Genomic DNA, 27587 nt, shown 5'->3' on the forward strand with positions numbered 1-27587 from the left:
ACCAATTTCTAATTATCCATAATCGTTTCTATCAGACCAGATTTATTTGGCTTACTGCATATTTTCGAATATGTTGCTCTATAAACCATTTAGCTGAACTTCATTATAAAAATGTTGCAAATTTTCCTCACAAGTAAATATAATTTCTTTCCAAGAATGAATTTTAATCAGATGAAGCCATGATCTGACCTGTTTTACAAGCAGCAGAATAGCATTTTTTGCTCTGTTCTATTAGTTATCTTATTGCTAGAAGTCGCAATGAATCTAGCCTTTACAGATACTTTGTACCAAGTAATCAGGAAATAAAAACAGCCTAATCTTTTTTTTTTATATACCCATATTAAAATTATATATCTATTTCATTTGAATGATCTGGATTAACATTTCATTTTTTTTTCTTTCCTTGGCATTCATTTTTATTTATATTTTTGCTTTCTAAAGGTCTAATATTACAGAATCTAGAGCAAAAACATTCTGTGGCACTGTAACTCTTACAAATAGACATTATATTTGCAAGTTAGAGTTTTAGAGACGGACTGGAAGACCTAAAAAATTGACCATCCCATAGCTTCTTAAATAAAATGTTGAGCAGGCCCACAGATAAATAAATAAATAAATAAATCAGAAAAACTTTCCTGTGGACAGGGGCAAAAAGTACCCATAAAAGCCACAGGATTACAAAGAAATTTTCCAGCATCTACATGCTGCAAGCCTTACAATAACCATATAAGCATAAAGACTGTTGCTTATTTTAAATCAAAAATGATTCTTAGAGACCTGATGCATATCACATAGTTTTAGCAAAAAACATAACCAAGATTTTGCCAAGCCTCCCAGGCCTGGCCAGCACAGAGGATCAGCAAATAGGTGGTTCATGCTTCACTTGCATTTAAACATGTTCCCAACAAGCAAAAAGACAAAAGAGAAATGGGAAGTCACTATTTATTTTAATTAATACTTGAGAGCAAGCTTCTCTAGACAAGTTTATCAACTCTTCGACATAAGGAGCCCTTACACACCATATGAGTACTGCAACTGGATAGGAACAGAGAATTTGAGACCACATTGTGGATGACACCATGCTGATCAGCTTCCTACCTCTAGAAAAAGGCTCAAGAGACAAGACTGGGGAAAGAAAAACAATTTAATTGAAGTCTTATGGCAGATCAAAGGAGGATAATGCTCTTAGTCCAGTAACATTTCTACAAGGCTGCGTTTGTACCTCTCTAGAGACAGTGCAACAGCTAAAGCATTTAACTAGATACACACATATCACTTATCAGGTGCTATGTCTTCAAAATATCTCCAGCTGACCACAGATTTTATGCACCCCCCCAAGTCAGTCACCCCCCCAAGTCAGTCACCCCCCCAAGTCAGTCACCCCCCCAAGTCAGTCACCCCCCCAAGTCAGTCACCCCCCCAAGTCAGTCACCCCCCCAAGTCAGTCACCCCCCCAAGTCACCACAGTGTGCTGCAACAGTTCTCAGCCTCTAATATGAGTAAAACCCTGAACTTTAAAGATATCAACCTGGGCAACTGTAAAAAAACAAACTAAAAACCTACACATTAAAAATAGCAGCTTTATTCCACAACATTTACAAAACTGTCCATCTCAAGATGCCAAACTCAAAAGACGCAGCTGCTGAGAGCTGGCCATGTGGGAGGCAGTCAGAATGACTGGAGATCTCATGTCTTTTAAATGCAACATCTATTATTGCCTGTCTTTCTCACAAAAAGTGATAGGTTTACAAGCATTTTTTTAAGAGCCCATCACCCTTGAAAGAAAAGAAACCTAGGCAACAAGTTGTTTTCATTCACACGTGCACAGAAGAGACTACTAGAAAGGGGACATTGAGCAACAAGTTCTTCTGTGGTTTACACAACAAAAAACAAGTGATACAGATATCAGGACTGTGCTCCAGTCTAAGCTGCATTAGGAAGTCCTGTTTTCTCAACTTGCTAACACTCCAAGAACATAAAGCTCATCAGATATCGTGTAAGCCATAGCACAGAGTCCATCAAGTACAGCAGCTGCATCAGCAAGGCCACTGCAACCTACAGCCAGCTCCCACCACTTGGCCACTGAATCTCTGGATACTTTATGCAGCTCCTGTAAGTGATCCCTGATGCCTCAGTTTCAGCTCAAGCAGCTGGGCAGCACACAAACTAACTACAGATAAATTACAACCTTGTCTGATCATCATTTTAAAAGCTGTTTGAAGGTAGCAAAGCAGCAGTGCTCAATGCATTGGCACAGACGAGTCCAGCTTCATCTGTTTATATACCTTGAAACACGTAAGCAAAATGAACAAGGTCTTCCCTGTGCCTTCTCAAGATTACAACAAAGCAGTCCTAGATGTCTCAGCCTCTCCTGTGTCAGATGCTCCAGCCCCTCAATAGTTTTTTGGTCATTGCTAGACTTATTCCAGTATGCCCATGTCTCTCTTGTACTGGGGAACCCAGGCCTGAACACAGCAATCCTGATGTGGTTCACCAGGGCTGAGTATCACGCAAGGATGACCACTCTCAATCTACTGGCAACACTTTCTCATGCAGCCCAGAATGCTGTTGGGCTTCTTTGTCACAACACCACACTGTGGGCTTGCTCATGATCATTGTCCATCAGGACCCGTAGATCTTTTTCTGAGATGTTGTTCTCCAACCTGTCAGGCCCAAACCTGTAATGATATCTAGAGTAATTCCTTCCCTTGTGCAGAACTTCATGTTTCCTTTGTTGAACTTAATAACTTTCCTGTTGGCCTGGTTTTCCAGTCTATCAATGGCTGCCCTCCACCCTGACCACATTTTCCTTGTTTGCAAGTACAGCAGACAACCTCCTGCTGTCATCTTCTTGATCACCTATATTTGAAACTTGTCATGAATGCACCCCAGAAGCCTCATACATTGCTTGTTCCCTGCTGTGCTATTCCTCCTGCAGAGAGCAGAGTGGATAAAGTCTTCCATGGGGACCGAGGCTTGCAAGTATGAGGCTTCTTCCAGTTGGGTGAAGGCCTCATCTGCTACTTCTTCCTAATCTGATGGTCTGTAGCAGACACCTGTACCACCCAGATAGGTCTACTCAGTAATTCTGACCTATACAATCTCAACTGGCTCATTGTCTGCCCCAAGGCAGAGCTCCATGCAACCCACTGCTCTCACATTAAAGGGCAAAACATCCTCCTCACCATTCCAGCCTGTTCATGCTAAAGAGCCTGTATCCAGCCACTGAAGGACTCCAGTCCCAACAGGTATCCCTTCACAACTCTCCAACCTCAGTGAGATCATAACCCTGCAACTACATGCAGATTTCCAGTTCCACCTGCCTGATATTCACCTGCGTTAGGTGCTTCAGGGAGGTATCCACTCATGGATTTCCCAGAAAGAGGTACGAGAGCCTCTCCTGTAACTGTCCTGCAGACACAGGCTTATTATGTGCCTTCCAGATTTCTATGCCTTGGTTTCTATTCCACTACAGCCACACAGCCAGGACAACGACTAGGACAAACCAATGCTGCTGTCTGCTCATCAACCCCTGTGTGAAATTTAGCTTGCAGCAGAAAAATTAAACATAGTTATGCTACTAGGCAAGTGACTTACTGATTCAGACACCTAGTGTTATGTCTGTTCTTTTTCTTTACAACCCCCTACCCACCATACCCGTCTTTTCCTGGAGAGGGACTCATCATCAGAGACTGTTGTGAAGGGACAAGGGTTAATGGGTTCAAACATAAACAGGGAATATTTGATCGAATATAAGGAAGAAATTCTTTATTGTGAGGGTGATAAGGCACTGGAACAGGTTACCCGAGGAAGTTATGAATGCTTCATCCCTGGCAATGTTCAACGCCAGGTTTAACAACGCCTTGAGCTAGAGAGATAACAGAAAGTATACAGCCCTATGCTTTCTGAGGATTAGAATTACTCTGAGGATTAGAGTTACTCCAATAGTGCCACATATACAGTGACCTGGCAGGGGGTTGCCATCACTCATGAGTGTTCTCTCACAACAATGAGCCTTTAACAGGAAATAATTATCTTTTTTTTTTTTTTTTGATCATGTAATCCTGTTCCAGTAAAAAGGATATCACTGTAGAAATCTTTTACATAAATCAGCTATAAAAGCCACCAAAACATGAAGAGTTACATCGCCCAATTCAATATATTCATACTGATTACTGACCTGAATCACAGACAAGAAAGCCTAGTCATAAACAGATACTGAACAAAAGTTGCAGATATGCGCAAAGAATATTTTCAGTTGCTTAAGTCAAAATTAGTTTAAAAACTACCACTGATTACCAGGTAGCATGTTAAAGAATAAATCCTTAAATTGAGTTCTCATTCCTTCAGCCACAAAAAGTACATAAAACTAACAAGCTATCTGAACTCTAACTCATATGTAGTCATATTAGTTTTTCTGCTGTAAGTTTACAAAAGTCACCACTGAGGCTTCACTGTACGGGCTATTAGTGTAAAAAAAAAAGTTGGAAAAAAGCTATTAGTTCTTCAACACAGAGGTCTGAAATTAACAAAAAATAGCATGTTTCATTGTTTGACAGGCATAAAGCCAAGAGACTGAAATAAGTACTCAAAATAGGACATATTTTCCAATGGAGGTAAAGATTACAATATAACCAACAGGAATGTGCAAGCCAGCAATACTTAACTTAGCCGCTCATGCCAAACCATGATAGTCCGTTGTACTACTTAAAAATCCATTGAAACTTGAGAAAGTGATATTATTACAATTGTTAACAATGGAATGCAAGAGCATTTTTAAACTACAAGTCACACAAATTCATTTCATATATTTATTTTTGTAGAAATAGACTATTCAGCACTTTAGGGATTTGAAACTCTGACAAAGAACTTGAATGTTATTTTCTTTTTGCTACATGCAAGTTAAACACCAAATGTAAATGCTCTTAGAAAGATTCCAGTTTCCCCGCAACTATGTTCTTGTCCAGGTTATGCTGATAAACTGCAATGAACAAAAAAAAAAAAAAACACCAACAGAAATCTCACAATTTAGTAGAAAAGAAAATTTTATTGTCTAGGAAAAGAAACCGTGCTCGGGGCCTAATAAACTATAGACTTTGAAAAGATATTTCAGTGAGAAACTGGTCAACAGACATACTTCACATGTCTTAAAGCTCCAACAGGGAGCCAGGAACTTTAAACAGGAGTAAAAATCAACAGCACACCAAGTATTTTTAACTTCATTTGCAAGAAAGGTACACTAATTATTTGAGGGATCACAGTACATTTAGTTTTATTATATGGATTCCTGCCACCAACACATACCAAAAAAAAAAAAAAATTCCAGAAGAGAAACTGCAATTCCTGGTTAGCCATTTAAACATAAAAATGTAAGATAAACTTATCACGGAGCCTGCTATCCCCACACCAAAACCAACACATTCAGGACCACCCTAAGTTACAATTGCCTGTTAGGCAGTTAACTCAAAAATCTATTAACTCATGTTTTCAGGGTCTAGCCTCTAATAAAACCGTTGTTTGTAGCAAAATCTCAGCAGAGGCCCAGGTTTTGTAGAATATCTCCATCTTCTTTAGTACATTCAAATACAAGTGTTCTTCTCCCCATTGACCCCACACTTACCAAGTTATTATCATCTATAGTTGAAACAAACTAGTAGAGAAGTCTAAGAAAAGATTTTTAAGTACACTTCCCCATAGTTATGCATTAAGTGGGGAAAATATACTTGTTTATATACAGCAAGTTTCACCTGATGGATCAACAAACTAAGTTGGTTATCACTCAAACATCAGAACTAGACATTGCATAAGTACAGTCTTAGGATTGGGCAACAACCTCAAGAGTGAGCTTTAGGCAAAGGAATTAACAATTGATTTTCAGTAAATTTAGAGTAAATACGTTTCACCTAGACTAAATTGTGCAAAAAGTTATCCAAGTATTTATGTCACTTCCCTTTAAGAAAAGTAAGACTTCTTTTGGTGAAAAATTACTAGTTGAGCATTTCTCTAACTCCCCATAACAGGCAAAGAGCACCAAAACTGCAGGAGCAGAGCAGGGGAGCACTCACCCAGCACTGCAATAGCAGGAGGGAGAGCTACACAAAGGTACCCAAATGAACTGTTTATACTGACTGTTCATACTAAATTTAAGTTACAGTACTTTTATCCTCACCACCTGAAAAATAATAATGATCTTTCATTACTTCTAGAAACCATAATTCTACATTCCATAAAGATTCACATGAGTCCTATAATTCTAACCTGCTCCAGTCAACATAGGAAAGCACTTAATGAGTCAGTACTAAACCAGCCCAGGACTGTGCTATTTTCCAAGAGTCCCACTCTCGATCAACACAACCTGCTCTGTAAGACAGCTGAGCAGCAGAGTGCTCTGGTGCCAAGTACTCTTCAGAGTTTCCTGAGCATGTGGGGCTGTGCTTTTCTTCATGTGTTTATCAACAGTCAAATAACTGATGAATTATCTCATGAGGGGGAAAACAAAACAAATCCATCACACCACCCATAAAGTTTCAGATCCCATAATTAAAATTACCCCAAAGAGTCCTCAAACTGAAAGATGGTGCATAAAAAAAACCACACAAAAACACAAAACAAAACAACAAAAAAAAACCCCACACAAATATACACACACACACACACACACCCCCCCCAAAAGAAAAAAACCACAAAGGAGGAGAAAAACACAAAATTTAACATGCACACCGCTACTTTTTTAAAGAAAGATCCATGTACAATATGGCACACACACCACTGCTAGAGTCAGACTCATTTAAAAAGAGTGTGGGTTTAGTTTTTTACCAAAGTAGTGCTATGGGATATATGCATTATAAAGTCACAAAGTATTTAATCATGTGCTGCACATGCATCCCATCAAAACCCCCAATGTCTGTTAAGGAACATAAAATAGAGAAAGTTACTTGAAATGCAAGCTTAGCTTAACACTTTGTAGTAAAAAATAAAACACCACATGGAAAAAGAAAAAGCTGTTGGTTTTTTTTAATTGTTGGTTGGCTTGTTTGTTGGGGGGTTTGTCTGGTGTTTTGGGGTGGGGTGGGTTTGGGCTTTTTTGTTTTCTTGTGGGATTTTTCTGGCTGTTGTTGTTTTGGGCTATTTTGTTGTTTTTTGTGTTGTGGGAAGTTTTTTGGTTTGTTTTTTTTTATTTGTTTGTTTGGGTTTTATTTGAGAAAAGCTATCCAGAAAGCATAATCTAAGTTTAGTGTTCTCGAGCATCTCCCTTATGAGGAAAGACTGAGGGAGCTGGGTCTCTACAGTTTGGAGAAGAGGAGATTGAGGGGTGACCTTATTAGTGTATATAAATATATAAAGGGGGAGTGTCACGAGGATGGAGCCAGGCTCTTCTCAGTGGCAAACAATGAAAGGACAAGGGGTAATGGATACAAATTGGAGCACAAGAGGTTCCACTTAAACCTGAGAAGAAACTTCTTCTCAGTGAGGGTGACGGAACACTGGAACAGGCTGCCCAGGGGGGTTGTGGAATCTCCTTCTTTGGAGACATTCAAAACCCGCCTGGACACGTTCCTGTGTAACCTTATCTAGGTGTTCCTGCTCCGGCAGGGGGATTGGACTAGATGATCTTTTGAGGTCCCTTCCAATCTCTAACATACTGTGATACTGTGATACTGTGATTTTTGTAATAGTACTCAGCTGCTATGGTAACAGGCACTCAAATATGCATTAAGTAAATCATTCCGCAGTATTAAGTCACATAAGCATTCACAAGAATTTAGTGCAGAGCAGCTATAATCAATACAGGTACTATGAAATATCACCTGAAAAGAATAGCTGATCCATTTTACTCAAATATGCTCCCTGGGGGGGAGGGGAAAAAAAAAAATCATTCTAAAGAGATCTGTTCACAAAAACACCTGAAGACATGCAGCATAAGATTGCTTACATGCCACATGTTCAAGGGTTTTATCACAGCTTTTGCATTTTCTGACATTCGAAGCACAAAAAGCAAAGCTCTCGGAGAAGCTCCCTCTACCTTCCATTTTACATATTTCTCTTAAGGCTACTCAGATCCAAGCTTTGAAACACCAAAAATACTAAACCAATTATTTCAAACTGGGGGGGGAATATCAGAAGCACTTTCAAAGCTATAATGGTTTTTTAACATCTCATTTCAGATTTGGATTCTGCTTCAGATACAACTCCTAGCAAACAAGCCCCATCAACTTTCTTGACAGAGCTACCTAATGTCTTGCTACAGCACTGACTCCAGCTGTGGGCTCTGTATTTAACACTAAGGTACCCCAGTCCTCCCATAAGCTATATACACTCTGATATACTCAGGTGAGCCTCGCTGAAGTCAGTACTGTACTTCAAAGAGCTATCCACAAAACATAAACAGAAGGAAAGATGAAAAACAATGGAGAAACACATAAAATACAACAATGCAATTACAGAACTGAGCTTCTGTACAAGAACATGAAGAACTGAGCTTCATGTTCTTTCTACCCCAATTCATGACTAGTACAGTAAACAACAGATGTTGACTAGAAAAAAAAAAGTAAGAAAAAAATAAAAATAAGGCATCCCTGAGCAAGAATGAGAACATTTCCTGACAGGTTTCTTAAACAGATGCTCTTTCAAACTTGGCTTTTAAGACAACTGATGTTGTCTTAAAGATGATGGATTCCCACTTTCTCATAATATAAGAAAGCTATGGTGAACACTAGAAGAGATATTAAGTTTTTAAATAATTTAAAAAGTAACATTCACAAGAGTAAACATGCTCTCTAGCAGCTGGCAAAAGTTAAAGAGCCTTCAAGTATCTATTATGAACAAGAAGCTGTATTTACACTAGCTCAAAAAAGGCAAAAAAAATCGAATAACTTTTAGGAATTAAAAATCTAGTTGTCACCACTTAAACTACAGAGATCCTTCTTTTCCAACGCAATTTTTGCATATCTTCAGAACTCGCAATGAAGGATATGGTATTAGAAACAATAGGAAACACAACCCTATGAAGTGAGGGTGAAAAGGGGGAGCACAGAAAATGTTAAAAATAAAACTGACTTTAGCTTGTTAACAGCAGTAATATTTACTCCAAATTTCTGAGTACTCATTACAGATCTGGCTTCAGAACACTCTTTGTGACACCCCAGCATTGTTACTCAGTGCTTGAGGTATTCTCCTACAACAACAACAAAAAAAGTAAGTAAAACCTATCTTGCGGGAAGCCAAAAGATGAGACAAATACTTGTAAAGTACAGAGAGGAAACTGAATGAAAGCAATAATGTTTAACAAATGGTTAACAGTTTTCTGACAGAAAGGACTATTATGTTTGCCTTGTGTTTCCTAATAAGTAGTTTTTCATTACCAATAAGTCAGAAAGTTCATGTTTTCCACACAAAATCTCTTACTACCAAGTCCAATACATTTGGATAAGTATCTGATGCAGCAACTCCGCAAACCATGGCCTGAAGCATGTGTATTCTAGACTGGACATATAGCAACCTCTCATCAAAAAGCAGGCAGCATTCATTTGCATTTACTCACTGTACTCTATCAATCATATACTTTTTACTTCTCTCATGAGGGTAAGAAAGAAAAATTAAAAGGAGAGAATAAAAAAAAATATATTTTGACACTGGCTACTACTGGATGACACTACCTATACAGCATTTGGATTCTGCTTAGGAGCTTTCTGTTTACTCTTGCATGCTTAGCAGCTCAGGCAATAGAAGTAAGGACTATGTGTGGGATTAGATAATGGAAATTTATATTGCTACTACAGGAGAATGTTAAGGCCACTTTCAATCTCCTTGGAGTGCTTTAACTTTTGACTCTTTTTCCTACCACTTCATACACAGAAGTGCGTTTTCTTTTCAATACCCGTGTGGGCTTGGTTTTAAGACACTTCTGATGAGCCCATCTTACAAATAGTTGCTGCTGCTTATGAGACCTCTGTTTCTCTGAATTCCTTTCTCTTTACTGCATTACATAATGAGATTTTTCTACTAGCACTAAAGTATTAACTCATTAAAGATTAACTCGCCCCCAAGAGAGAGAATCTCAATTAAAAGAATTCCAATCATTGCAGTCACCAAGTCAAACCGCAGCTCTTCCGTGACCAGCCCAACTCACTGGCTCCTGCTCCTCCACCAGCTCCCACAGCCTCCCATTACCGGAGGCAGGTGTTCTGACAAGGGATGCTTAGGCAGCAAGCACCTACGGTTTCCACTAAGTGAATGAAATGCATTCCATGTGACATGCCACATGAACAACAATGAAATACTTGTAGAGTTTGCGTTGAAAATGTACATAAGTACTTGAGTTGCCTTCTTAAGTGTAACATTAGATGTTTACAAAACGGTAGTCCCAAAAGCAAAAGCACCTTCTCAAAACCACGACCATCCTTCCGTGTTGATCCAAACATGCCCTGAGATTTGACCTGAAATTCACCTCTGTTCTCACGGGTTCTTCAGATCAGACAGCAGGTAACACCCCAGAAAACTGCCTCACTCAGCAGCACCCTCAACTGGTTTAAATGTATTTATGTGCTCTTTAGCATCAAAACCAGCAATTGCTACTCTTACACTATTTTGTCAAAAGCTGCCTACGTAACTTCCACCGACGGATAATTAAAAACATACTGGTACAAAATATGTAGTCTCAAGGAAAGAAAATAAAATAAAATAAAAAAGAAAGCAGAGCCAAAGGCTGAACAAGTCCTAAGGCAGCGGCTGCGCTGTCAGCTCGCCCGCAGCGGTTCTGCTTCCCCGCCCGGGACGCCCGGCTCCACAGGATCCCTTCCCGCTACGCGGCGGCCTCGGCTGTTCCTCGAAAGCCGGGAGCCTGAACCACCGTGCCTGAGAGGGATACTGGATTTGTAAAGAAGGATTTTCAAAAGACCTTCAAAGCCTCCCCGTCGCAGCGCGCCGGCTGCCAGAGAGGAACGAGCCCCGCCGGGGCTGGGCACCGGCACCACGCGCAATGCCGGGACAGCCCCAACCCCAAGCGACATCCTACGACCCGGGGGTGCCCCCGTCGCCCGGCTCGCGCAGTTCGGCTCCGATCTGAAGAGAGGGAGATAAGTAGCCTCCTCCTCCTTCCCCGCGCCTCGCAAAGCCCCGGCCCGGGAGGCCACGACAGCGTCCGGCAGCCTGGGACCGGCCCGCAGGGCTCCCGCCGACCCACGGCCGCGTCCAGCACCCGGCCGACCACCGGCCCCATCCCCTTTGCGGCACCGGAGGCTTCATCCGGCTGACAGGGGGACCCGCGGCTCGGCGGCGATGGAGAAGACTAGGAATGTGGGATGGGGATGCGGTCCCCACCATTCCCGGGCCGCCGCCCCACGCCCCCCGGGACCGCCGTCGCCTCTCCCCGCCCTCACCTTGGAGCATGGCCTCCAGTTTTTTCCTGTCCACCCGGAATCGCTCCTCGCCCCACTCAGGGCTGTGCAGGGGCCGCGGTGGTCCGGCAGAGTCCTCCTCGGAGCCGGGCATGGGCGAGTCTGTGCTGCGCTCGCTGTTGGAGCCTGGGTCGGAGAGCGGCTGCTGCAGGTACCCGCTCAGCGGGTCGCACTGAGCCGCCATGGCGCTGCCGTGCGGACCCCTCCGCCGCTCCGAGCCCCACTCGGCTGCCTCCCCGCGGGACGCTATCTGCCCCCACAGCCACCCCCCCGGCTCATCCCAGCCGCCGCCTGCCAGAGTCCCGGCCCCGGCGCCGCCGCCTGCGCCCGCCTCTGCCTCCGGCTTCCCACCAAGTGTGCGCGCCCCCGGGCAGCCGGCGGCATCCGCGGCTCGGCGGCGCCCCCAGCCCGCCCGCAGCCCGCACAACATCTCCACCTCCATTGGGCCGCCACCGGCCCGCCGGGGAGGGGCTGGGGATATCCCCGGTCCCTGCCCGGGAGGAGGGGGCAGCGGCGCTCCTCGGCGGGCGGAGGGAGGGGGTGGGGAGGTGCCGCCCCCAGAGGCACCGCCTCCGCCTCGGGGCCGGCTGGTGGGGGGCCTTCTCAGCAAGGCCCCAGCTAGTGTCTGCGTTCGGGGCAGGCCCCTCTGTAAGGTGAGCGGTGCCGGGACGGAAGGCGCGGGGCTGCCTCGGCCCCCTCAGCCATCCCTTCTCCGCCGGCTGAGTGAGTGTCGGCAGCGATCGTGCGGCGTGGCGGCCCTGGAAAACGGTCCCAAAGTAACATTCCTGAGCAAAAACGATCTCCCCGAAACGTGCCTGTCTGCGCGGCAGGAACGAGCAAGACAAGGTTCCGCCGGCGTGTCCTGGAAACGCTGCTTGCTTGGAGTAGCTGAGGCATTTCTTCATGGCAATGGTGACCCTGGCTTTCAGCTCAGCTCCGTACGGAGCCTCAGAAAGGCGAAGTGCTTTGTGCTGTGCAGTACTGCAAGAAACCGGGTTAAGCATCCCTCGCCTTCCGGGCATAATTGTGTTAATCTGCACCCAGCATCCCAGTGCTAGGTTTCACAACTGCCCAGTTTACACCACTTATGCAAAGAAACACTTTAAGCCCCAAAGCACAAGCTAGTGTAGAGGAATCATTGGCTTGAGCAGTCATGCTTGTTCAGTTGCAGCAGTGCTGTTTCTCTGTTCCTGCAGCCGGACACATCACTCAGGAGGCCATCACTGCCCAAAGTCTGGCTGCCTGACTCAGGTCAGTGAGGGTAGGCATGCACAACCCTCTCTCTTTGGGTCTCTCAGTCATCTTGTTTCTCCTGAATGTGAAAAATCCTGACAAAAAAAGTTTTGCTGCAAATCACACATTCCAACAAAAGCTTTCTGTTTCTATTAAAGCTTTCCGGTGAAAAAGAAGTCTACTACAAGATGCTCCAGCAACAGTGTCTGGAGTCCTACAAGGTATCCCACCCTGAGAGCATCACACCACACCTGCAGTACTGCTGATTCCTGTCATTTGTCTAGTACTGGAGCAACTACATTCTTATGATGGCCAAACTAGGTTGCTGTATGCACACTGGAAAGCAATACAGAAATTACAGCTAATCTAGGTGATGGTGAACTTTCTAGCATCAGCTTGAAGGACCGCGTTAAAATTCATCAGGAGCTGTGCTGAAACCTCAGCTAGATGCAAACTGAGCTGTGTCCAGTTGCAATATGCGGTCTTTTATACAGAGGCTCAGATTTTGGCTTTCAGAATCTTTACCTAAGTGCACTAAGTGCCATGACAGTGTGAATTCTGTAACACCCATGATTCCTTTTCTACTGAACATTATGTGCATGGAGGGAGGCAGTCTTAGTGGAAATGTCTAGTATTCAATTATAATATTTCATTCTCTTGGTCTCACAGGCTCTGCAGATGCTAGGTAGTGGCTTGCAGGCTAACCTACAACTCACAAGATCCTCTGATACTTCTTATGACCATGGGAAATAAAATGGCCGAAGTTAAAACCAATGGAACAAAATATGAATATAGGTAATGCAAAAAAATGCAACCTCAATTTATCTCAGTTTGCTTGTAGCAAACATGCTTGTAGCATGATAATACTTCAGTGTGCAGGGAGGTCTGAGGAAAGACTGGCAGTCTTCCCTACAGCTGCTATTAAGCACCGTTTTTGGTTTCTTTTTTACAGATGGGAAAGTGTACATTGCCCATACCAAAACAACCTGAAATTCAGCAAAGTCTGCTGCCTCACCCCAGATGAGCACCAGCTGGAGTTGCCTGTCTTCTACATGCCAGGACCATGAGTGAGTTACAGATTCCAAATATTATGAGTGTTTTCAGCACCAATTACAGTCCACAGCAGCTACAGGTGCTTGGCACTACTGAGGAAAACAATTATTTGGGTGTTTTCCACTCATAAACCAGTGAGATTTACAGTCAGAGATTCTCAGTGTAGGAGGTCTCTTTCCTTGGGTTTTATCAGTTCCTGCAGTACAGCCACAAAAACACTCTCTCCAGTGGTTTGGGGAGGTTTTTGTTTGGGTTTTGGGGGGGGGGGGGGGGGGGGGGTTGTTTGGTGTTTTTTTTTTTAGTAGTCACGCAAACAATGTAGTAAAGCAAAGATCTCTTAACAAATAATGATGTATTCAGTTTAGATTTTATTCATTGAAAAGAGCCCTTTCATGGTGTCATTCTAGACTAAAACTAAGAAGTAAACTCTTTGTTTTCTCATTGAAATACACAGAAATGGTCAAAAAAACCCAAACCATTTTAGTAATTAGGAGTTGTTAGTATATATTCAGTAGAATATCACTTCTGTTGCATAAATGGTATTGTATTTCTCCAGTATATTGCAGTGGAAGAATAAACTGTCTGTTACACAGAAAACTTGAACTAAGTATAAAACCACATTTTTAATGGCTAAAATAATATTAAGCATGGATACTAGTGGGGAAACTGGGTGGAAGTTGGCAGATAAAAGATCAAATGGCTAGAAAGAACATCAGCTGAAGTTGACTTTGGCATATAAAAATATACGTTGGCCATTTTTCTGTGGCCAGTAGCTTGATCAAAGAAAAGAATAACAGGATCTTTCTCATTGTGGCATACCATGTCTATTTTGCTACATTTTCTCCCTGTTTTTTTTCATCCTGTTCTCTTTTGCTCACCTCACACACACAGAATATCTGCAAATCTCAGAAAAAGCATAACTGAATATAAAAGTTCTTTATTCTCACATTCAGCCTATATGTAAAGTCTATGGTATAATATTCATTGGGGTGAAACAAATCCTGTGAATTTTAAGATTTATTAATTGGTTGATCTACTGTAATAAATCACATTTCTTTGGGACTGGATAAAACCCCCAAATCGAGAGTACTGTAGGAGCTCTCCTGTGAAGAATGTGGGTCTGCTCTTCGGCCTGCAAACAAGAAGTGACAGCACATGGAGAGGGCCATTAGATGGTTTTGGGTCTGCCTGAGGGCTGCTGCTCGAGCGTTAAAGTGATGGCTGGTTCTCTTGGCACTGCATGAGCACAAGATGTACAAGTTACCTATAAACGGAAGAGTGACACAGTGTAACTTATTGTTAATACGGCATGGCCTATATTCCAGAGCTTGCATTTATTTTTTATTCTTGGTCTCAATTTTACCTACTTCACAACACCATTACGATCAAAGTGCTTTTTATCTGTATTTTTTGAGGTGGGAGCCATGTGCAAAAAGATCAGCTTGGAAGGCTACAAAGTGACGTTGGGGAAAGAGAAGGAGGCACACGGAATCTTTAGTGATCTGTGGTATCTAGAAATGCTTTTCTGGGGATAGTGGTGAATTTGGTTTTAGTTACTTAGGAGAGGTTTATTACTGGTGAAAATTAATGTTGAAGATGTTTCAAAAGACTTTATTGCATTCATTTATTTTGCAGAAGTAAGAGCCTGTAATATTTTCTTTCATGATGTTGTGCCATATTCCCCAAGTAGGTCCCATTAGCTCCAATTTCTTAGAATGGTATAATGTGGCCTTCAGTGTTCTAAAGTACTGTGCACTTAAGGCCCACCAGCAAATAAATAAAAGATCCTCCACAGCTGTTATAAAAACTTTTCCACCCCTAGAAATTCTCAAAATAAATTCTTTTTCTAACCATAAGAGCAGATTCTGAAGCATCTTTTTAGCTATACTGAATCATAGGACCATAAAAAAGGAGTGAAAGAGATCTCAAAAAGGTCATCTAATTTATCTCCTAACTATGCTGAGTTCATTCCTGACAGATATTTGTTTATCCACTTCTCTACAGTTTCTAAAGATGAGATCTCCATGACCTTTCCAGGAAATTCCTATGCTTCAGTTGCCATCAAGAAGTACTTTTCCCCCTTAATAAGTAACTTGAATTATTACTGCTGTAACTTAAAGACATTAGTTCTTGTTCTGTACACCACGGGCACAGTGAATGAATTATTTCTTCTTTGTATCAGAATTTGATGCTTGTGAATACTTTTATCAAGCACTGGTCAATCTTTAAGTGTTCTTGTCATCAAGCTAGTCACTCCTAAGTCTTTCAGGTCATTCTCAGACATCTTGTTTCTTGCTGTTCTTCAACAGACTCTTTCCACAATAGTCTACATCCTCCTTAAAATACAAAGAACAAAACTGGAGAGTATCCCAGCTGAGGTCTTACCAATGCTGAACAGAACTGCATGATCTTATCAGGCATCTCATAATCTGTACTCCTGCTTATTTATTTCACCATGACCTTACTGGTTTGTATTGAAGTACTATAATCCCTATGTACATGTGTACATGTAGCATATATTCTTGGCTCCCTGCATAGCTAAAATAACACATTTAACAGTGATGCATTTTTAAAATCTATTATTTCATCTGTATTGGCAAATAAGACTTACTAAATTATTGTAACAGTCCCTCATCTAAGAAAAAATCTCCTTTACACTGCACAGGTGACCCTCTGTCACTCAAGGCTTTCATATTGTGCAAAAATGCATCTCCACTTCGATAGTAAAACCTAATAGCCACTGAGATCAGCCTTTGGTTGTCTAGCAGAAACCAAATAGAAAAATGGAATTGAATTTTTGTTTGTTTGTTTGTTTAATCATAAAAGACCAATGCTTGACTTCACTACTGTAAAATTGCTTGCACTTTGTGAGTCACCATTCTGAAAAAAAACAACAAACCAAACCCTCCCAAAAAACAAACCAAAACACCCCCACAAAAATGCCAACAACGAAACACCAATATAGATTTAGTGATTAAAACATGCTTGCTTTTACTCCCCACAGCTACTCATCTGGCAGTCCTCCGTAAACACACTCTTGCATTGTCAAGACTCTGAGTGCACTAATAGGCTTTAATTTTCCTGACCAGTTTCACATGGGGCACCTCCTAAACTCATCACCCAGGAGCCTAGGAGCTCTATTTAAGCTTGACCTCGAAGAACTGTTCTTGGTTTAACCTATGTTGGAGCTTGGGTTTTTGTTTTGTCTCTTATGTGACATGTTTGAATATTGGGCCTGTGTTGTGGGTAGGTGATTTATTGTTCTGTCTCTTGCTGTTCTTGCATGGACTCTCTGCATAGGTCTTAATGACTCATTACTGGCTGGTGTCTGGGACTGTTTATAGGAGTTGTTATCACCACCCTTTTCTTCCTTATCTGTTGAGGTACTGTGGAATTGCATCTGGGCTGGTAAGGCACTGTTGTCCCATATTCCTGGTTTGTCTCCTGCCTTGTGGAGTAGCTGTACTCTTGCTGTTCCTTAGTAGGAATTTCCTCTTTCATAGACTGTCTCTTTTCAGCTTTTTTTTTTTTTTTTTTTTTTTTTTTCCTTTTTTTTTTTCTTAAGGAGTTCAGGAAAGTGTCAATGCTGCAAATGTGAATTGCTTAATTGTGATTGAAATGTTAGAGGTGTTGCTAGTGCTGCACACAGTTTTAGACCAGGCTTTTCAGCAGTACAGAGTGGTATCGACATGGTATCAGAAAAAAAGGGAAAACCTTAGGAGCTGTAGTCTGAACTGTCTCTCCAATTCCCTTTGCTCTGTGTAGTTACTTATTCTGCCAATGTCAAGTGCTACTGTTTCAGAATTTCCAATGGTTTACTGCCAAAGTAACACTGATGTCTACTTTCTGTAGGTATAAGTAGTTTAACAAAATACAGGAAGTAAAGAGTCACATGAAAAATAGGGGTGATTAACTTTCCTTTTGGAAATTGAAGAACTTGAATTTGTCTAATTGTTTTATCAAAAGTAGTTTGACTTACACATGATATTTATTTGGGTTGTAGAACTGTAGGTGAAAATAAGATGTCTAGAAAACATCTTCTTTTACTTTTTGTTCAATTCCATTTCCCTCCTAATACTTCTAGTAGCTTTGATGTTTCTGGTTTTGTATGATTCCTGAAGAACTTGTTGTTCAGTTATCAAAGACAAAATAAACATATGACCTCTGATAAAGGAAGGGACACAAGACGTCCATGAGCTTTTAATACAGAACTGGCTGTGAAAGCAAGAAATTTCTTGTCCCTATGAGAAGGCATGCAAACTCTCAGCAGGAGGCAAGCAGAGTGCCTCATCATAAACACAAGGAAGCTGAGAGTTGAAAGTAACTTTTCTTTTGCATGATTTTTTTCAGCACTGAACTATGGAAACTTAGCTTTGTTGTAGTCATTTAGAACAGGCAGAATTTTTAGGAGACCATATTCCTTAATGCTCTGTGTCCTATTTGTATAGGTATTACCTTAAATTCGGCATAATACCTCTGTGAATGTTAAATACAGGTATGTGTAAACCAGTACCAAGCTATAAAAATTACGTTGTAAGGATACATGAGAGCCATCCTTTTTTGTTTTCTTTCAGATCTCATACTTTATTAGTTGCTGTGCAATTTGTTAATTTAAGTATCTAATTTAGGAGTGACAGGAAAAAAACTAATTCTTCCCTTTTGGGGTGCTTCGTCTACCAATGGTAAAGAGCTATTTTGTGATCAAATTTTTTTTTCTTAGAACTAGCTTATTTCAATGCGCATATTAAACATGGACTACAACTGGGAAGAGAGTAGCTTTAGCTTTTCCAATGTGTTTCAGTCTGAAGCTAATGCAGATATGATCTAAACAGGGCAGAAAAGAGGAGCAGCAGCAGCCCAGCTTTGCAGCTCCTGCAATACTAGGCATGTTCACCATTCCCACTGGTGCTAGTAGGAAGGTTACCAGAGGACAGAGGTAGTTTGAGCAGTCATCCCTTTTTTTCTTCCTTATCTGTGTAACTCTTTGGTGAAAGAGACACTTCCTGTGGAATGCCATTTGCTAGTTTATACTTTTATGGAATCTTTTAAAGTCTGCTATCAATAAAAAACATTTCTGTAATTGTTAACAGCCTTGAGCCCAAGCTACCCAAAGATGATGCAAATCACTTTTACCTGGACTTTTCCAGGCCTACAATCTTGAGCTGTATCTTTTAAGAAATCTGTACTCTCCATCTGAATTTACTTATTAAGAATGTGCTTGAACTCTGTGTGTGATCCAGTAAAGAAACAGATGAATTAAAAAAAAAAAAGTGTCCTGGGCTCAGCAGTAGCAGTCAATATTTCTCCTTCTTGGTAGCTGGTGCAGTGCTGTGTTTTGACTTTCAGCCCAGGAACAGCACTGGTAACACCAATGTTTTTAGTTGCTGCTCAGTAATGTTTACTCTGACCAAGGACTTTCTGAGTCTCGTGCTCTGCCAGGGAGGAGGGGAAGTCGGGAGGAAGCAGAGACAGGACACCTGATCCAGGATAGCCAAAGAGGTATTCCATACCACAGCATGTTATGCCTGGGGAGGTAACTGGGAGTTACCTGGAAGGGCACAGTTTCTTCTGGGTCAGGCTCATTTTGGCAGATTGTATTGTATTCTCTTCCATTGATATTTTCTCTTATCATTATTATTATTGGTGGTAGCAGCAGTGGTTTGTGTTATACCTTAGTTATTGGACTGTTCTTATCTCAACCCGTGGGAGTTACATTCTTTCGATTCTCCTCCCCATCCCTCTGGGAGCAGGGAGGGTGGGGGGGGGGAGGAAGGAAAGAAAGAGGGAGGAAAGGGGGGGAGTGAGTGAATGAGCTGTCTGTCTGGGTTTAAACCATGGCAAAAAGTCAAACATGTATTGATATTCTTGTGTTTTTATGTGTTTTCCTTTATCCAAGGCTTAGGAATACATAAAGGACTACCTGAGCCATCAAAATCATCAGAAGACTTTCCATAGGCATGAAAATTTCTTTCCATCTATTCATTCAGCCTAAATTGGGATATGAAACAATGTAATGGTACAGCCATGTTACTAAACAAGCTAGTCACCTGCTTTATCAGAATGATAATAAAACATAGGGCTCAGACCTTCCACAGCTATAAACTTGTGTGGCTTCCAAGAAGCCATGATGTCAGCTGAGCTTGAGTGATTTGTATCAGGTGAAAATCTAATTATTTCATCAGAAATAGCTTAGATAAACCCAATGTAATAAATAAATGGTTCTTAGTACACGGTTGAATTAAAGCTAGAAGTGGAAGAGGAGCACTGGCAGTTCCTACTGTCCTAAACATTACAGCCAAACCAGGAAAGATTTAAGGAAATGACTCATAGTACTCAGAAGAAATAAAAACACCATAGTGATGGCGAGAAAAGCTAGGTTAATGTAACCAAACTGTTGAAGTCAAGTTTACTAGCCCACAGAGGCAGAGACAGGAAGCAGTGAAATGACTGAATTACATTCCTAAAACAAGTCTGTAATAGTGTTTTATCAGGTTAGTGACTGTAAATGGCCAAGAACTTCAGTGGATGTGAAAGAATACATTTTGCTTTTGGACATTATTACACGGACATGTTAGAGTAAATGAATTTGCACATGTAACAGGTAAGGATTTGATTCAGAGATCTTAGTGTAACAAATACTCTTTGGAAGTACCATGAAGCATGTTTTTTAGTTTGGCTAATAAATACCAGACTCTCAATTTGCTAATATGCTAACTTTTAAAATGTTACATTTTTTAAAAAATCCTGTGATTTGCCTGGAAAACTTCAAAAGTATATATTGCTCTTAATAACAACAAAAAAGATACTTCTTAACACAATTATTAGCAAGGCTGATTTTGTAGGAATGCTTGCTGTCTTACTGCATGAATGGTCTACAAATAGCAAAGCCAAACCTGGGCTTCCACTGTATTGTATGCTGTCATAGAATTCATCTGAAAATGGATTAAACCATAACTTAGTATTTATTTCCAAACATTTGATTTAACAGTACTTTTCTGGAACGACTGATGTTGTCCTCAGCACAGTCTCTACTGCTACTGTGGCTGCAGATCACAGGGTTGCCTGTTTGATAGCAAGTCATCCTTCTTCTTTGAAAGAGCAGTCAGCTGATGACAGAATGGAGGTACTGGACACAGGTTAGCACACAAAGTCCTGAACAGATTTTATTTAGAATGTGAACACCTTAAGGCGGGTCAGATATTGGAACAGTTACCTAGGGAGAGTGTGGGTTTTCTATCATTGGAGATATCAGAACTTGACGAGACTGAGCAACCCGATCTAATTGGCCCTGCTTTGACAGTTGGGCTGGGTTTGATGACCTTCTACCTTAATTCAGTCTGTGGTTCTATTTTCTTGTATGAAATATGCTAAGGGTTTTTTTTCTGAATTTACTTTTCAAACTGTTATATGTTCTTAGTCCAGAAACTTTGTCCAGACCACAAGTTTCTAGTTTACTTATAAGGATGATATGTGGGACTTTGTTAAAGGCTTATATTGCTATTATTATGCATTATATCTGCTAGTTGAAGCCATGACATATTCATGAGAAGTCTGGACATTTTTTGTCATTAGTGTTCAAAAAATCGCATATTAATACTTTGTTCTAGTATTGTTGATTATCTTTCCAGTCTCTACTTTTTTTTCCTGGTTTTGGGTTTGGTGCTACACTCCTGTATTTCTGTTATATATCCCTTTCGGGAAATACAGCACGTCTACTTTGATAAGTGGAGCTGATTATTTTCTCTTGTTCTGCATAATGCTTTGATTCCTGTGGATGGGGGGTGTGGGGACAGAGTCAGGTTTGGCATGAAAGCACTGTTTATTGTCTAATGGAGGCAGCTTCTAGTCTCTTCCCTGGAGCTTCATGTTACGATCAGCTGGTATCAGCTAAATACTCATCTATTGTAAGGTAAACCACACTGATTTTGTTTTCCTGCTGAGGAATTTTCTGGCAGCAGGCAGAGACAGAATGCCAAACTGGAGGCTACTGGAATTATTGTCTTTCTGCATTTAGTTGGTGTAGATGAGTATGTTAAAAAAAGTCTCTCAGAAAACCAATGGAATTAGCAGTCAATTTAGATTTGTTTACAGTAGGAATCAGTCCAAATACCTTTTTGTGCCTCCAGAAACGTTTTTTTTTCCTACTTGCTGTCTTTTCCTCGCATAAGGCTTAGTTTGCCTGCAAAGCTATAAAAAAATACTGGAATTAAAGTAAATTTGCTTTTCAAGCATTGTTCGAAGTAGTGACTGGCTAGGATTACCAGTCACAAGTCATCATGGACCATACGGGATGTATAAAGTACAAGTGACTTTGCAAATGTATTTTTACATGTACAAGTCTTCCTATATCCTGAGTGAACACTATAGTGTTTGAACTGATGCAGTCACCAAAGTAGTTTCAGATATGCAGGTATGTCTTCTAATAGCAACTCGAGGGGCACTGAGAGGCTTGGATGGCTTCAAGGTATGTGGCTTGCTGCACCCTGTCAAAACTACTAAAGTATGTAACAATATTTTACTTCCCTGGATGTGTATTGCACTTCTGTATGCAGTTATAATCTGGAGTTATGCATGGATGAAATGCAAAATAATCAAACAGTCTTCCATTGTCCTAGTATGTACATGTTTAAATTAAATGAATCACTAACTTGAGTTAGTTAACCCTAGGGGAAGGCCTTTTAATTATTAACTGAAATAGTTGTGGGAGTTTTTCACATTTTGCTCTAAGAATGTTTTGCATTTTATATTAAAATGGGCTGAGTGTGTCTTATCTGACTCTGTCAGGATATATAAAATAAATCTTCTGATATCCAGTACAAAACTGAGACCACTGAACCAAATTAATCTTAATAGGTGCAGCAGTGATTCCAAGTAACCAGAGGAGTGCCCTTCATACTTCCATCATGCACAAGAAAGAGCTGGTGGAGTTAGTGAAAGGTGGTACAATTTTGGAGCAATGTAAGAAAGCAGGGAGATGGGGGTTCTCATTTAATGGGATGTAATGTTGCAGTACTAGGGCTTCTGAACAAATGCTCCATGCTGAATGAAGCTCACTTAACTAACCTGTACCCTTCCTGAACTCATTTCATGTAACAAAATGAATAGTGGTAGAGTGGCAAAGGGCATGTTGGTCTGTCTTGAGGTGAGAGCAGATGAAACATGCGTAATCATTTATATATAGACACAGTCCAGAGATAAAGCATGACAGACATAATCCACTGGTAGATGCACAGCTCCTGCAGAGACAGCACATGTTGATGTAGAGAAACAGACTTCTCGAATCCCCTTTGAGAGTATAGTAGTCAAGAGATTCACCTGTAATATCTTGTCCCTCAGGAAGGAGAGTTAGAAGGTTTTAGATCTGTAGGGTAGGCGCTGTGGTACCACAGTATCAATGTTTAGCTAATACTGTAAAAAATGTGGACATAACTATTCCAAAATAGCTAAAGCTGATTGATTACACATACATTTCTTGGCATCATGGTAGCTAGATAATTCTAGACAATATGTAAGATTATAAAGAAAAGCCATCATTCACTGTGGTGCTTAATTCTGGCTTTATGCGTACAAGTAACTTCACCAAAATCAACAGGCTTACATATGTGATTGAATTCATGTGTCTGCTCAAGTGTTGCTGGAATGGAGTTGCATACTTTAAGCTGTGGCATGTGAAGCAATGTGCTTCAGGGAGAAAGTTCAATCCCCAACAAAATATTATGGAAAGGAGGAGGTAAAAATATGCATTTGGTTGTTGCATATGTCTGAGAGAGCCCAAGTTTGACAAGTGAATCATATTGTGCAGTGGGGACTAGTGTTTTGGCAGGTGGGTTCTTGCTGACTTAAAGTAGGTGTTTTGATTCACAGCACAGTCTTCTGAACACTTTCCCCATGGTTTAGTAGGAAAAAAAGGTCTATAAGGACACTTGGGAAAACCTGTTGACTACTAACTTTTATTGTGCTGAGGGAACATTGACAGTTAGATACCATTAAGGTACTGGTGAAAATTCATCTTTTTGCACCATGAAACTGATAAAACAATAGCTAATCATTGAAAAACTTCCATGTGCTCATACCAGGTTAAGTTTCACAAGCAACATTCCTGTGTCTTACAAATGAGCTGCCATGGCACTGTAATTCCTGAGCTATGAGAAAATGTTTTCTTTGGTTTACAGGTGGGTTAATATTGGAAATTCTTATGAACAGTGCCAAATATTATTTGTTCTGATAAGGAACAACAGTTTAGTTTTTATCTTTTGGGAGAAATGCATCAGTCATCTACACTTGAGTAGCATGGAGGTAGCAAATTTCAGAATGGTCTTTTGTTTGTTTTTTTTTTTTTTTAACTTTCTTGCTTTAGTTAGATAAATTTAGGCAGGTGTAGAATGCCATTTTTCACCTCTTTGTTTTCTTCCTAATGACACGTTAATTAGACTAAGATTGTGTTTTTAAAGATCTGCTTTTTTTATTTTTTTTAATCTAATATTTCAGGTACTACTCTTAAAGCCAGTACAACAAATGAATGGTTAGTTAAATCAGTGACTATCAGTCTCACGAAAATAAGTACTGAGGCATTAGGAGATGATTGCGTTTTTTGACTCTTAAAAAAGATTTTGTATGTGCAGTTATTTTAATGTTTAGTCTGTTTTTAGTATTTGGGATCATTTTCCATGAATTTTGATTACTTTGGTTGGAACAGACCAGTCCCTTTCATGATCAACTTGTCTGGCTGGAAATCTTGAGGAAGATGAGGTTCACTAGCTTTGTGGGACTTTTTCCTCTCACTTCACCAGCGGCATGAATTCTTTCAGGCCTTTTCTTCAGCAAGTGGCCCACAAGGTATGTTTCTTTTGCAGCCTTTAGTCCTGCTGTATTCTGACTAGAGCAAAGCCAAAGGTCTGTACTGTAGTAAGAATTCTGCTCTGGTAGAGATTGCAGGACTTGACCCAAGGGGACCTATGTCTGAGAAGTGACTGCAGGGCTGTGACTGATCAAAAGGCAAGGAAGGGTTTTAGTAATTGGCCTGCCTGTGGATAATTGCCATTTATTATGTTTTGCTACCACCCGTGCCTTAAACCTTAGAACAGTTGCAAAAGTTAGAAGCTAAATATAAAGGACCTATACAGTGGCTTTCAACATGCTGAATTCAAATAGAAATGCAGCATGAAGTGACCTGTGGACCTGCATCTTCCTTGCAAGATGAATGTGTGATTAAAACAGAAAAATACTTAGTGAAGAATATAAAGTCATTGACCTGGATCAATGCAGTAACATAGTACAGTGCAAATAGTCCTTAACAGTTTATATAGCTCTTTAGATGACACAATAAACTTTACTGCATAAATATGAAATATTGTTTAGTTTACAAATGTGTTCCTCATGTTTTTTCCTTAGTGTTTCTATGAATTCTAGTTCATTGTTGTGAACATATCATCTTTTTTTCCCCATCTTGCTGTCAAGTAGAATGCCTAGAGATTCTTTGGTCAAGCATGGTATGAAAAGAGATTGTGTGTGCAGAGGCTGGGTCTAAGCACTTGTGTGAGTGAGAACATGGGACCAGATTCAGTTGCTCAGTCAGATACATCAGAAATGTGCATAATGTACCAGTGTTCTGACTGTTAATTATAGCCTCATGTTCAGCCAGCACTACAAGGATGATGTATTAAAAAGCAATCTGCAAATAATAATCTTGAAGAAGGAAATTATTTGTTTTTTTTTTCTTGTGTAAGAAACATGTATTTTTTTCCACTCTTGAAAAATGAAATAAGCTGTTTCAGGACTTTTTTGTAATGCTGGAAAGTAAATGTACCTCTAATAGTTTATGATGGCTTGAAATCAGCATTGGTAGAATGCCTAAAAATTCCTGCTTCCTGTTGAAAGCACATTCAGCACACTGGGACACATTTGTCTGGATGTGATATGCAGAAAGTCTACTTTTTTTATTTACACTGAATTTTCAGTGATTCCTGTTATTTTAAACCACATACACCCACACAGCTATGGTTACATGGAATCTGTCTCGACAGGAACATATCGGGAGTAACTGGGTTGGTATGCCATCTTTTGTTGATAATTGGGAACTCTTGGATCTGACACAAGAAGTTAACAAATTCCCTGTACTTAGCCATATGTTTTAGAAGTTCTTGCAACAGCGATTTTCAGGTCATTTGACTGGCTGGAATTCGAGAAGAAACATATGGCTACTGCTTAGGTCTTGCCTTTGTGATCTTAAGAGTATTGTTTCATAAACAGAAAAGAGTTCAGTAGTGGGTAAATTATGCATAGATGTAGCTGGAATTGTATCACAGGGACTCTTGAAAGTGTCTTTTTTTTAACACCCTACATTTGGAATTCTCTGAGCAGAGGTACATCTCTCTCCTCAGTAAGACAATTAAAAAAACTACAAAGCTGTTCGTCTTAGTTAAATCAAAGTGCATGGCAATCTCATGCTGAACACTTCTTGTGTGATTAAGAATAGAAAAAAATCTTGCTAATAAAGAAATGGTGGATTTAGCTGCAACTTGCATTCTGATGAGCTGAGTAAAGCTATCACTTATAGTCAAATAATTGAAGTGCTCATATGCATAGCAAAGATTACTGTTTTTTTAATATAGTGGCTACATCTGCTCTAAGTCTATTCCAGTTTACAGGTCCAGTGGGGCTTCATATTAATGTTAAAATATTCTCTGGTGCCACCTAATGGTAAAATTGTTCAGTTACCCATTGTTTATTCTTGCTTTAAATTATCCACCACACTTACTATTCTATGTAGGTCCTCCAGGATCAGAGCTGTGGTTTGAATACACATATCACAAAAAATATCTCCTGACCCAAATTGCTTCCAGTCAAAACATTACTGTTAAAGGAAAAAGTACAGTAAACCCTATACTACTTCCTTTAACTGTTTTAACTGAACTGGTTTTTAAAAGGTTTGGATGCAAGCCTTAACCAAACCATCTCGGATTTGAATCAAAGCTGCATTTTGAAAATAACCCACAATTTTGTAAAAGACCAAATAAAAACCACAATATGCTGTTCACCCTTACTCTATTGGGAGCCAAAAGATAGGGATCAAAATTCAGATAGGGATCCTATGTTTGTGTCTAGATTTTTTTTACTGTGTTCTTGCCACAGTGTCGCAATTCCCTAGTCCTGCATGGTTTCCAGGAAGCAGAAAGATGCCCCTTTGAATGTGGAAAATACAGTATAGATGCATGGATGGCAATAATGCCACTCACTTGCCCATCTTCATAGGCTCTAAGCGTTTCAGAGCACAGTTGGTAGCTCTACAATGAATACACTCCACAGGGCAGACAGTGTGCTGGAGAATGTACCAAGAGATCCCTTGCAGCAGGTGAGGGTTGGTACAAGGCAAAAGACCTGCAAACCAAAACAGATCCAGAAACTCTACAAAGCTTGCTGGGACACTGTTGATGTCATGGTGTTTTGCTGTGACAATTTACTTACTTTTCTTAGGGAGTGGGTGGGGATCTATTCTACTGGGGGGGGGGGGCATAAATTCCTGTACCAGACAAAGTCAAAGTGTATGTGCATATTTTGATAAAGTCTGTAGAAAAGGATAGAAGCCTTTATTCTTATAAGAAGCTAGTGGGAGGGACAGTACCCAAAGGATGTTGCAAGTTTCTACTTAAATGATTTCTCAATCCTCTGGAAAAGAATGTGCAGTATGTTTTGACTGATCAATTCTGCTATCACACATTTTCTGAATACCTGGTTAAGATGGAATTAATAGAGTTGAGGCAAATAAAGAGCAATACCCTAGAGACACGGAACAGTTTTATCCAAATAGTTGAAATATTAGGTTTGCTGCCAATTTATGAAACTCAAAAGACTATTAAATAACTTGTCATTTACTGTAGTCAGAATTGACTGCACAACACAATGTGA

General features: G+C 40.5%; 1 protein-coding gene across 1 annotated transcript in view; it reads right to left on the reverse strand.

Moving 5' to 3' along the window:
- BICC1 (BicC family RNA binding protein 1) overlaps positions 1-11832 on the reverse strand; it is a 111005-nt gene extending 99173 nt beyond the window's left edge. Inside the window, exon 1 of the mRNA XM_061374075.1 lies at positions 11379-11832. Within this exon, the coding sequence (XP_061230059.1) occupies positions 11379-11826 (448 nt within the window). The 5' untranslated portion in view covers positions 11827-11832. The remainder of the gene's footprint in view (positions 1-11378) is intronic.
- Positions 11833-27587: the final 15755 nt, after the last annotated feature.

The sequence above is a fragment of the Neopsephotus bourkii genome, unplaced genomic scaffold, assembly GCF_033783945.1.
Source record: "Neopsephotus bourkii isolate Nb327-2 ecotype Australia unplaced genomic scaffold, CSIRO-AGI_Nbou_v1 NB_1634, whole genome shotgun sequence".
Lineage (NCBI taxonomy): Eukaryota > Metazoa > Chordata > Aves > Psittaciformes > Psittacidae > Neopsephotus > Neopsephotus bourkii.